Source organism: Protopterus annectens, chromosome 1.part2, assembly GCF_019279795.1.
Source record: "Protopterus annectens isolate FY-2018-M chromosome 1.part2, PAN1.0, whole genome shotgun sequence".
In the NCBI taxonomy this organism is placed as follows: domain Eukaryota; kingdom Metazoa; phylum Chordata; order Ceratodontiformes; family Protopteridae; genus Protopterus; species Protopterus annectens.
In genome coordinates, this window is record NC_056727.1 from 89,332,599 (window position 1) to 89,344,654 (window position 12,056).

Consider the following 12,056-nt stretch of genomic DNA (forward strand, 5'->3'; position numbering starts at 1 on the left):
CACTGACAAGCAGAGTGCATTAAGTCATGTCCATTTAAAAGATTTATTTTCCAAGCCTTTCAGCAACATGCATACAGTTTCAGATTTGTTTTCCTAGCAGCAGGTAATAAAAACCTTCCATCTTCTGAATATCTGCAATGAGTATCCCTTTCAGCTTGTCAACAGAAGTCTAGGTGCACTGGTGCCATCATTAAGAATAGTCTTCAAAGCCAAGTTGCGAAAAAATGGATTATTATCCTGCTCTGAACATTAAACTATCATGAGGTCAGAAAGGGGTGATGCATCTCACAGAACATGAAAGTGAGTAATGGGTGCAAATCTCTACTCTCTCAAGCCATATTTGTCGTCAAAGAAATAATGAACCATGGTGAAAAAATTGGTCGAAAGGCTAACGGATGTCCATAGCTGGACTCTGCCTATTGCAGAAACAGATCAAAGGAATTCAACGCTTCTCTTCTGTCAGATATTTGTTCATGTTTTTCTCCAGTTATACTTGAACCGCTGCTAGCTAACAGGCATAGACAGAGACCCTAAAAGAGCTTTGCTGAAGGATTGCTATCCTGCAATACACTTTGAAAAAGGAACCAAAGACTATGATATTGCATCTTGTGAATTCAGAACCTTTGTCAAAAATCACAAAGGCAAACCCACTTTCTGGGAAGTAAAATTTGCCAAAGATTTCAAGTCTATTTGTAACTGAATTGGAATTTAGCCTACAGAGGAGCCAGCATGGATGTGCAAAGAAGTATCTTCATTTTGTCATTGATTTCCCAGAGTAATTATAGAAAGCAGGTCTGTTTTATAGTGCTCATCCAGGACCAAAGACTCTTAAGCAAGGACCGTCTGCCAGTAAAGGAGTTAAGGACACTACTAATTTTTTTTTTGGTTGGACTGACCAGTGATAATTGAGATGCTTGACTAATATGTGCTAAACTGACGTAAGAGATTTTTCTAATTTTTACTGTAATTTCATCTTTGGTCAAGTCGTACTCCATCATTAATTTAATTTTAATGTCATAATATTTTTTATTTTATACATTGTGTGGTACCTGCTAGCTTGATTGGAACCCAGAACAATAGGTTTAGAAAGATGAGGCAAATAAGTGTTGAGCCAGTCTATTCTCACCCACATACAAGTGCATAGCTTGCAATATAAAATACTATATTCCAGCCTAATTCTTCTGATAATGTCTCTGCAAATACGCCCTTCCTTCGTGCAAAGGTAGCTACAGAAACATTTGCCTGTAACTCGTTCCTAGCTGTATTTGAAGTGAGTACCTCCTGCCTTGCGTAGGTGTACACAGGCAACTTAGAGTTTATGGGGACAGGACTAAATCTGAAAGGAAATGACAGCTGTCTTCTTTACTGCTACCAGATTGGGTTCTAAAGTGTCCAAGATTGCTTTGTCCAGGTAGCGTTAATAACGCATCATATTTTATGAAAATTAGCTGCGGCAAGCCTAGCCCATCCAATGCTATGAGCATTGCATCTACATTGTTACTGTTGAAGTGACACCCTGACCCCATATGCAAAAATGAAGAAGAGGTTGTGGATGGATGGATGAATGACAAAATGTTATCTATTACACCTACCACACATTTAACCAGAGCATTTAGCTAACTCTCAAGCCTTTTTCAAAAATGTATTCTTAAATGATATTTGTGCATCTGTGATATAAGCTTCTCTGAACACTTTAACAGGATTATGTAAGTTGGCTGTGAAATCGAGGCCTCAACTGCCTTCAGAGATGAATACAGATGTTCTTCGTGTTTCACTGTTGCAGTCATCACATTTGGGTTATCCCTACCAGGGTAGCCCTCGGCAGGCCCAAATACCAGAGACTTAGTATTTCTGCGTCGGTTGCTGTCACTTGAGGACAGATGTCAGGTCATCGGTGGTATATAAAGTAAGGCAGCCGACGCCATTACATCAGTCGTTCTTGCCATGGAGCCAGAAGCAGTTAGTTCAAGTGTCGGCCGCTACCTGAGTTTCATTTCCGAATTGAAGTTAGTCTTCTAAAGCTAAGTACCCCATTGGGGATCCTTTTTTCTTGCGCTAACCGATGTCAGAAAAAGTTAATTGTCTTGCCTGTGGAAAGCAAATACCACACAGAGTCTTCCACTCTTATTGCATCACTTGTCTAGGCTCAGACCACGAAGTCCCCTGTTGTCACTTCTGTGCTTTAACGCCAGAACTATCCATCATTGGGCCCTTATTGTAGGCAGATATTTTCGTTTACTGTCCTCGAATTCTGATATGGCTTCGGTAAGCCATCCAACAGCAGATCTTCCAAAAAAAGTAAAGATAAAGACAGAGACCGCACAGGTCCAAACCTTCCGACGATGCTTCCGTTAAGCTAGAAGTCAGTACTCCGGTACTCAGTAAGGCGCTTTTGCAGTCCCTGATGCCCGCTTCATTTGATTCGCAAGCCATTACAGAGACCCTTTCGGAGTCCGGTATGACGCAAAACTCTTCTTCATCTAAAGATCCTGTGGTCCTCTCTACCTTGGATAGGTCCAGAGCCACTGAGCAGGCATTGGCTTCCGAGGAAGTCCTTCACACCACCAAATCTCGACACAAACTGAAAGCTTCTTTCGCGACTACCGTTCTTTCGAAAATAAGAGTTCCTTAGCCCCAGGGTTCAAACCACACCCAAGAAACCGACTACCCACTCTCAGGCACCTGCTACCTTGCCTCAGTCTCAAATGCTTAAAATGGCAGAAGACCTTATAATGCTGATCGGGGAAGCCAAGCTACCCCCTCAAAAAGAAAGAGATCTGTCCCCAGTAGTTTTGTCTGAACAAGGGTCAGATGAATCTGATGCATCTAACTATGAAGACATGCAGCCCCTCTCCACTTATGAGGATTCTAATGCAGAGGAATCCATTCCTTCAGCCTCTCCCGCAGAGGATTTTTCCTTTGGAGAAACCCTGCATACTTTAAGGGAGCATTTCCACAGGGGAGAGTCAGGACTACCCTCAGTCTAAAATGAGACTCCGGGAATTCCTAGCTCTTCTGCAACACAGACCCTTAGCTATCCCCCCAGTCCCGGATGTGGTGGATGATGATTTCCTTGAATCCAGCTTGACTCCTGACACCGTACCTATTGCTCCCAGAAAACCAGACAGGTACTACAGAGTCCCTGACTGACACACATATCTTTTTAAAAATCCAACAGCTGACCCTGAGGTCATTTCTCAAGGGCCAAAAGGGATTAAAGCAACCTCTGATAAGAATCCCACTTCCTCTGACAGGGATTCCCAAGCATTGGACAGATGGGGTAAAAAAGCATACACCTCAGCTACTCTTGCTATCAGGGCACTAAATTGCCAGTTCCATATGCTTAAATATCAGCAACATACCTTGGAACTCCTTAAACAAAAAATGTCCTCCTTTCCTGCTTCAGCAGACTCTATAGATTTACAACACTTAATGCATTCTGCAAGTCAAGTAACTAAACACACTTTGCACAGTGGTTTTGACGCCCTAGAAGCTTCTTGCAGGGCAGCAGCCACTAGATCTGTCATTAGAAGACATGCATGGGTTAAGGAGCAACTCCTGTCATACCATGTCAAATCTAAATTGTTGGATGCACCCTTGCACAAAGATAACTTATTTGGCACTAAGGCAGAAGAGGTCTTAAAAAAAAGATGGAAGAAAAAGCAAAATTTATGCAAACAGTTAAAGATTTCTTACAGGTCCAGCCCCCTAGGTTCAGCAGGCATTTTCCATCCAAGCACTGGTACTTTCCTGCTCCGAGTAAACAGGCCCAGCCTAGGCCCTGTGGAAACAGACCCCCCCCCCCCCCCCCCCAGACAGCAGCCTCAGGGAATGCAGAGATCTAAGCAGTGGACTACCTCCACTTCAAAACCAGGGAGTTCTAAGCCACCTCCTCCCAAGCACCCCTCTACCCACCTTCACTTACCCCCTAGGAGTAGCACTCTCCTTTCACTCAAGCACCTGGGCCACCATTACAAAGGACCAATGGGTTCTGAACATTGTGTCTCAGGGATGCAAATTCTCCTTCCACACCCTTCCAACCCCAAAAGGGTTCCCAGATCTACCACCAAATCAGTGGGGAGAGGCTCAAAACCAAATCCATTTCCGGCTCTCTGAGGGCAGTAGACCACATTCCTGCAGAACAGATAGGCCATGGCTTCTACTCCAGACTTTTTCTGGTGCCCAGAAAAGAGGGCATCTGGTACCCCATCCTCGATCTATCCATTTTAAACACCTTCCTGGTGATCCCAAAATTCAAAATGCTCACCCTGCAGCAGCTGCTACCCATGCTCTCCAAGGACGCTTGGCTAGCCATCCTGGATCTAAAAGAGGCCTACCTCCACATCCCCATCAGGGAATCGTGCAGAAAATATCTCCGCTTCAGGGCAGGATCTCAACACTTTCAGTTCTCTGTGCTTCTTTTGGCTTATCTACTGATCCCAGAGTTTTCACAAAATGCCTGGCTCCGGCCATTGCCTTTTACAGGCAAAGAAATATTCAGATTTACCCCTTCTTAGACGACTGACTTATTCAGGCAGACAGCCAGGAAAAGCTGCTCAAACACCTGGCGTTTGTAAAGAGCCTACTAACCTCCCTAGGGTACACAATCAACGAAAATAAATCAAAACAAGGTGCACACCCAAAGGATAATCTTCCTGGGAGCAAGTCTGGACACAGCATCCTGGATGGGCATACCTTACACCAGAAAAACAAAGTTTCCTGTCAGCCTACTTCTCTCAACTGGCCACCAGGCCCCAGCTTTCTGCAAGGAAAATCCTGCAAGCTCTGGTGTTCATGGCATCTTGCATACTTCTCATTACTTATGCCAGACTGCATATGAGGAAACTTCAATGGTACCTAAAGAGCCTTTGGTGTCAACACTCTCAAGACCTGGAAACTCTTCTACCTAGAATTCCTTGCCTCAGAAAGGAATTTCTTTGGTGGGCAACAGCATGCTCCCACAACAAGGGACTGCCTTTCTCTCCACACCCTACTGCCCAGACCCTCACCACAGATGCATCAGATTACGCTTGGGATGCACACCTGGACGGCAGGTGCATAAAGGGCCAATGGAGCCCACAGCAAATCCCCCTGCTCATCAATCAAAAAGAGATGATGGCTGTCCAACATGCCTTGATAGCTTTCAAACCCCTTCTCTCTCCAGGGGTGCTCCTGATCAAAACGGACAACACCACTCTCTCCTATTCTCTATGCAGGCTGGCCATGACCCTTTGGCTCACAGCCTCTTCCATGCAACTACATTTGTTAGCACAGTATCTACCAGGCTGTCTCAACTCCCTGGCAGACCAATTAAGCAGAAACCTTTTGGACACACAAGAGTGGCAGATCAACAGAAGTACCTTCTTCCTAATAACTCAGAAATTGTGAACCCAGAAGGTCAACCTCTTTGCCTCCCACACCAACCATCAGCTCAGTAAATTCTGCACCAGGGAGCATCACTGCATGGCTTGGAAAGTGGATGCCCTGTTCTTCCCCTGGGTCAACCTCTCGGAGTATGCCTTTCCTTCCTTACCTCTCATCCCCAGGGAATTGCTCAAAATCAGGGAGGAAAAACCAAGAACCATTCTTATAGCTCCAGACTGGCCCCGACAACACTGGTACCCCTTGCTGCGCAGCCTGTCCCCGCTGCCTCCATGGCATCTTCCTCAGATTCCAAACCACCTAACCCGGAGCGAAGGGGAATTCATCAATCCCCAATTGCAGACACTCAGTTTGGCAGCTTGACTTATTCCCTAACCCCGAACCAATCTGCCATCTTCAGTAAACAGCTTCTGGATATTATCCATGAGGCCAGACGCCCTAGCACCAGAAAGTCTTATGTAGATAAATGGAAAAGGTTCTGCACCTGGAGCCAGGCTAAGGGGGCCAATACGCCACAGCCCTACATCCTGGATTACTTAGCTGACCTACTACACAGTGGTGTCTTTCTCCTCTATGAAAATTCATGCCTCTGCTATTTCTGCTCATTTTCCCACTGAGCAGCCCCCTTTTCTTGCATCCTTTGATCAAACAGTTCCTCAGAGGGGCTAACAACTTGAGGCACCCCAGAAGGGCACCAACACCAGCTTGGGACCTTAACTTTGTCTTGGAAATGCTCACCCTGCCTCCTTTCGAACCGGCTTCTTCTGCAGAGCTAAAATTTCTCTCCTGGAAGACCGCCTTCCTTCTGGCCATCACTTTAGCCAGAAGAGTCTCTGAGCTGCAAGCACTCGTGGCTGTGGAACCCTTCATCATCTTCCATGCAGACCGGGTATCCCTCAGAACTAATCCATCCTTCATGCCCAAAGTGGTGTCCATTGTGGCTCTCAACCAAATCCATTCATTTGCCCACCTTCTTTCCTAATCCCCAGAACAAGGGGAAAAGCATTCTTCACATTTTAGATGTGCACAGACAGCTCAGACACTATCTGGACACTACTAAATCCTTCCGAAAGTCTAATCAATTGCTGGTTAGCTTTGCTACAGGGTCAGAAGGCAAAGCGATTTCCAAGCAAACCATTTCCAAATGGATAGCACACTGCATCCATTTTCCATTTCTGCTACAAACAGCATGGTAAGCCTCCCCCAAGGGGGTCAGTACACACTCCACCAGAGCAGCCTCCACCTCTGCAGCTTTCTTCAGAGGAGTTCCCACCTAGGACATCGTGGAGGCTGCCACATGGACATCTGTTCACACTTTTACCAAGCATTACCACCTGCCTCTTTTCTCTAAATCCAGGGCAGGGTTTGCCTCTGCAGTGTTGCAGGGCATCCTAGCCAGCCTCTAGCTTCCTTGACTGCCTCCACCCATTTCCTCAGCTTTGGGAATCTACCCATATGTGATGACTGCAACATTGAAACACGAAGAACATAGTACAGTTGTGTGCACTTACCATAAATGTAGATGTTCGAGTGCATTCACTGTTGCAGTCCTGGTTTCCCTCCCTCCATCCCCCTTTTTTCTCTTTCTCCTTTTGTTACCATTCTTCCTTGTTGTTCTCCTTTCCATACAAGGGACATATTGGTATTTATTTACCACTGGTGGGGTTCTTCCACCAGAACCTGGCCTCTTACTTTGGGGGCTCCTGACAGGTTAGGGCAAGAAAAACTGATGTAATGGCGTCTGCTGCCTTACTTTATACCACTGATGACCTGACATCAGTCCTCAAGCAACAGCAACCCATGCAGAAATACTAAGTCTGGTATTCGGGCCGGCCAAGGACTACCCTGGCAGGGATAACCCAAATGTGATGACTGCAACAGTTGAATACGCTCGAACATCTACATTTATGGTAAGTGTACACAAATGTACTTTATCCAAGGTAAGTTTCTATGATAAACCTCCCACATGTGGAGGAAGAATTTGGGACTCGTACTGGCTGAAGAAATGGACTGATCATTTGATATGCACAAGTTATAATGATAGATCTGAATGATCATTGCCCATGTTCAACATACTCATCCCTTTCCTCCAGCCTCAGGTAGTCCTGATCTATGGGGGGTAGTTAGGTATTTAGCCTTTGTTTTATATTGTTTAGTGATCTGTTTGTGTGCTTTGTTTTCAAGTGTCACATTCATTCTGGAGAGAAAGTTAAATAGCAGAGTATTATGGATAAGGGTAGACATTAGATGCTCGAAAGATTTCAAATGCCAAGCTGCCCAAGTCTTGCTGACTGTAGTCATACTGGCTGGTGAATATTGACAATTACTTTTCAGATCTGTAGTTATGTTAAGTGCATAACTTTTATTTGTCAGACAGTGCCACTGCAAGCCACCTAGTGTGTTAAATTGTCAAGTATGTTGCAATTTTTTTCTTCTGGGTTTTTCCTCCATACTAGCTTGGTTATTTAATCAAGAATCACTTCCAAAATTAAATTGTAAAACTCTGGTGGACCCCTTAAAATTGCCATATTGTTCAAACTTCATTGCTCCATAATAGTGCTACCTTTCATTGTTGAGTTGCACATACCTGCACATCTGAGGATTTTCTTTTGTTTTTGTGCATGCAAATTCAAACTGTAGCATTTGTTGCTATATATGTATATGTATATGTATATATATATATATATATGTATATATATATATATATATATATATATATATATATATATATATATATATATATATATATATAGTAAGGATTACTGTACCGGGCAAGTTTATTTTAAAAACATGCATGCTTGTCTAAGCAACCTAAAGTTGATTCTGAAAGTTAACATTCAAATGAAGACTTTTGTATTTTAGTTTACAGGCAGGCAAGTAATATCAATATGTTGAAAGATGGAATGACAATTGAAGCAACCCATGTGAAAAGGAGACAACTTCATCAGTACCTTCCTGCAGAAGTCTTGCTAAAGAAAAAAAGGGTAATGTTGAAGGGGGGTGGGAGTTTTCAGTATTAATTTTGTTCGCATTTGTTCATTAAAATGTTATCTCGTAAACAGAGCTTGCCAGATGTTGGTCGAAATTCAAGTGGAAGCCACTCAAAGAGGGCATCTTTAGATGGAAGTTCCTTGGATAGTTCACGAGAGAATGATGCTGGAACACCATTTTGTTCTCCTACAACATTACACAAGTCTTCAAATGAAAGTCCAGCAGCATCTGAGTTCTACAGGTTGAGTACATTACTGAATTAATTTACTTTCCTACTAACTAGAGTGAACTTCTTTATTATCTTAAAAATGCCTCCTCAAAGTCTGAAACCTTGCTTTCAATTTCCAGTATATAGGTTGATACTAACCTTGTTTAATTTTCCTCGATTAAATTAAGGCCTTTTATGGGGCTGTTTCGACCAGCATTTCTCCTCTTTGAACACTTTTTACTACCCCAGTGGAGTGGTTAAGCATGATTTCAAGATCTTTGGGAGAGGGTCCCTGGAACTGTGCAAATCATAACAACTGAGGATTACCTACTTGTGCGCTGTGCTTTTCAGGTCAGTTTCCTTCATCTGTAAAGGTGAAAGGACCTATGCTAGTAAATGTTCTGCCAAACATTATTGGCATGTGGGGCACATATATATTGCTAAGATTGATAAGAGCTTTCTTGAGTTTCTCTCTGTCTGTTTCACATGCTTCATCAGCACTGGAATAATTTCATCTGTCCCATGCATTTGCAGTATTTTTTTTCTTCTGAGATCTTCAGCTAAAACTTTACCATAATTCCAGTTTAATTATTTGTTAAATAGTTGTCTTTTTAATTACTGCAAATAGATGCATGTTTCCATGTTTGTATATTTTAAGCTGTTTTTAAGAGAAAGCAAAACATTTTTAAAAGAAATAAAAGAAAAGGGCTCAAGTGCTTAGTTAACAAATGTGAATCATGAAAGCAAGTCCTTCAGTTATGGATAGGATGCTGAAATTAAAATGGCTTCAGAGAAGATGGCATTACATTGTTATCAAAAGTACCAAATATCTTTAGCTTTGATATTGCCAAAAGATAACTGTAACAGACCTCTTGTTGATACTTTCATTGATGTACCCATTGTGGTCTTCAGATACAAGAATTACCACTATGGATGAACCTAGCACTTCTGTGATACCCCACTATTACTATGCCTGTTTTTGGCACTTGCTTAAAGCCGCATTTTTACAATAACTTTTAAGTGAGTATTTTAATATAATGAATAAAGGGAATTAAACCATAAGCATCTACAAAAAAGGAAGTACAAGAACTCATTTTTTGCCTCATCTAGTGAAAAGAAAGGTGTGGAAGATGTTTATGTAATGCGCATACACTTTCCTGTTTCTGATGAGAATTCTCCTCAGTCCTCACGGCAGGGTCTTATCTACAGTGTCTCTCCCTTATGGAGACATTTCATTTTATTGGGGAAATTTTCCTTTGGCCTGGGAGCAGCTCCCTTTGCTCCTGCTGGTAAGTATCGGAAGACATTGAGGTTCCAGTAGACAGTGCCATCATATTACTTCGCTTCAGGACATTTTAAAAGCAAGTAATTTCCAGATACATAGGCTTCAACCCCAAAAAAAAGCTGACCGGTTGTAAGTGTGTGCTTTAGCTAGATCAGGTTAATGTCATTCACATAAGATCATTTCTGGTGTCTCTTTATTGGAGTTTAACCAGAGTGGGAAAACTGTCGTTGCATCCTTTACTTTTTGATGAGGAGCTTAGATTATTATATACATATAATACAGACTATTATATACATATAGTAAGAGAGAGCATTTAAACCAAGTACCTTATTTGCTAAGTACTTTATTATTTAACTTATAGGTTCATAGGTTGGTACTAGGCTATCGGCCCTAGGGCCTATACAAGCCTAGCCATAACAATTTCCTGGCTATTTCTTCCCACAGTATTTACTTCCCCGGACTCCTGTCTAGCAGGGCGACTGACGTGATCCCTGGGGTGAATTTCCTATCTCCCTTCCAATCATCAAGGTTCCTTTTGAAGAGGGCCAAAGGGGCGCTCTGCTTGACATGTATGGGCAGTCTATATTCCAGAGTCTGGGGATTCTCTGGGTCAGGAACCTATCCCTCCAATATGTTTTGTTCATTGTGATGAGGTTTAGATTCTTGGAGCGTGCGTCTCTGAGGGATTGGGATTTCTTTAAGTGTAACATGACCCAACAGCTCCAGGTTTGACATGGCCTCTGAGTAGACGATATGCAACAGAGTATAGGTGGAGTTTTTTTAGATGGTCAGCATAGGGCATCTGCTTTAGGCCTGTGTTTCTTTTAGTGAGGTATTTCTGCAGTCTTTCCAGTTGTTGCAGATGTCATGAGAGGAACATTTCAAGCGGGGCATTGTATTCTATAGTGGGTCTAATGAGGGATGAGTACAGTGGGACAGTGACCTTTTTTTTTCTGGACAAAAAGCCCTTAGTGATGAGGTATGTCATATAGAAGGATTTCCTGACTGTTGTGGTGATGTGGTTATCGAAGGTGAGACCACTGTCCACCTGTGTCTCTAAGTCTCTTATCACACTTTCGGTGTTTAGTGTACTGCCACCTATGTGATAATTCATGGGTACATGTTTTTTTCCCAAAGGGGATAACTATACATTTCTTGGCATTGAGCCTGATCCCATGGCTCTGGCACCAAACATCTGTTTCTGTAAGCCCCTTTTGTAGAATATCCACATAATTTGGGGATTCAATAATGACTCCCAGTTTACAGTCATCTGCGATCTTTGTTAGCCAGAGTCCCTTAGTGTTGGCCTGTACTATAGAGAAGTAGATGCCAAACAAGAGCGGTCCCAGGACTGAACCCTGTGGTACTCCACTTGTCTGGAGTTGGATTTGGAGTCTGCTACTTTTGCAGTGTAGGTTCTGTCAGTAAGCCAGTTGGCAACCCATCAAGTAACATAGGGATTAATGCCCAGCTTAGTAAGTTTATCTATGATTCCAGAGTGGGGGGATGGTGTTGAAGGCCTTGGCGAAGTCCGGATAGGCTGTGTGGACCACCTTTACCCTTGTCCATGTCTCTGGAGACTGATTCGAAGATGTCAATCGGGTTCATGAGAAATGATCGGCCCTTCACAAACCCAAACTGCGTGGGGTCCAGTGTCTGAAGGTTGCCAATGTCTTTAAGTTCCATGGCCTTGCAGATCAGGCTCATCAGACTGATGGGGCAGTAGTTCCTGGGATCGAAGGTGGATCCCTATTGTGGAATGGGATAACTGTAGCTGTGCGCCACTCAGTGGGCTCGAAGCCTGAGGTGAGGCTATGATTAAACATGACACTTAGGTGAGGTGCCAGTTCGTTTTGAGGGGTGTCTGTGAAATCTCTGGAATTCATCAGTTTTGCCTTCTTGTATCATTGTTTCATACCAAAGTTCCATTTTTAGCGTAGATCCAGAAAAGTTGACTGACTTTCTAGTACTTTTCAAAAACACTGCAGTAGACAAAAAAGAATTTGGGCACTAAAATGGGTTTCAAGGGTACTTTGGAGGAGTCTTGTAAGGGATAGAACATTCTTAAACTGAGGAAGGCAGAAGTAGATTACTTAATACTGTATTGGTGCCAACATTTCCATCTCAACCAGTCTGGCAGTATTGTGTTTAGAAAACAAACAAACACAATCCATTAAATTAAATAAAAGA

The 12,056-nt window shown here is 43.0% G+C and overlaps 1 protein-coding gene across 1 annotated transcript in view; it reads left to right on the forward strand.

Annotated features, from left to right (window-relative positions):
* Nucleotides 1–12,056, forward strand: part of PAPOLG (poly(A) polymerase gamma) — a gene marked incomplete in the record, with an annotated part of 1,229,485 nt that overhangs the window by 685,719 nt on the left and 531,710 nt on the right. The window contains 2 exon segments of the mRNA XM_044054963.1: nt 8,245–8,366; nt 8,445–8,614. Coding sequence (XP_043910898.1) covers nt 8,245–8,366; nt 8,445–8,614 — 292 coding nt within the window.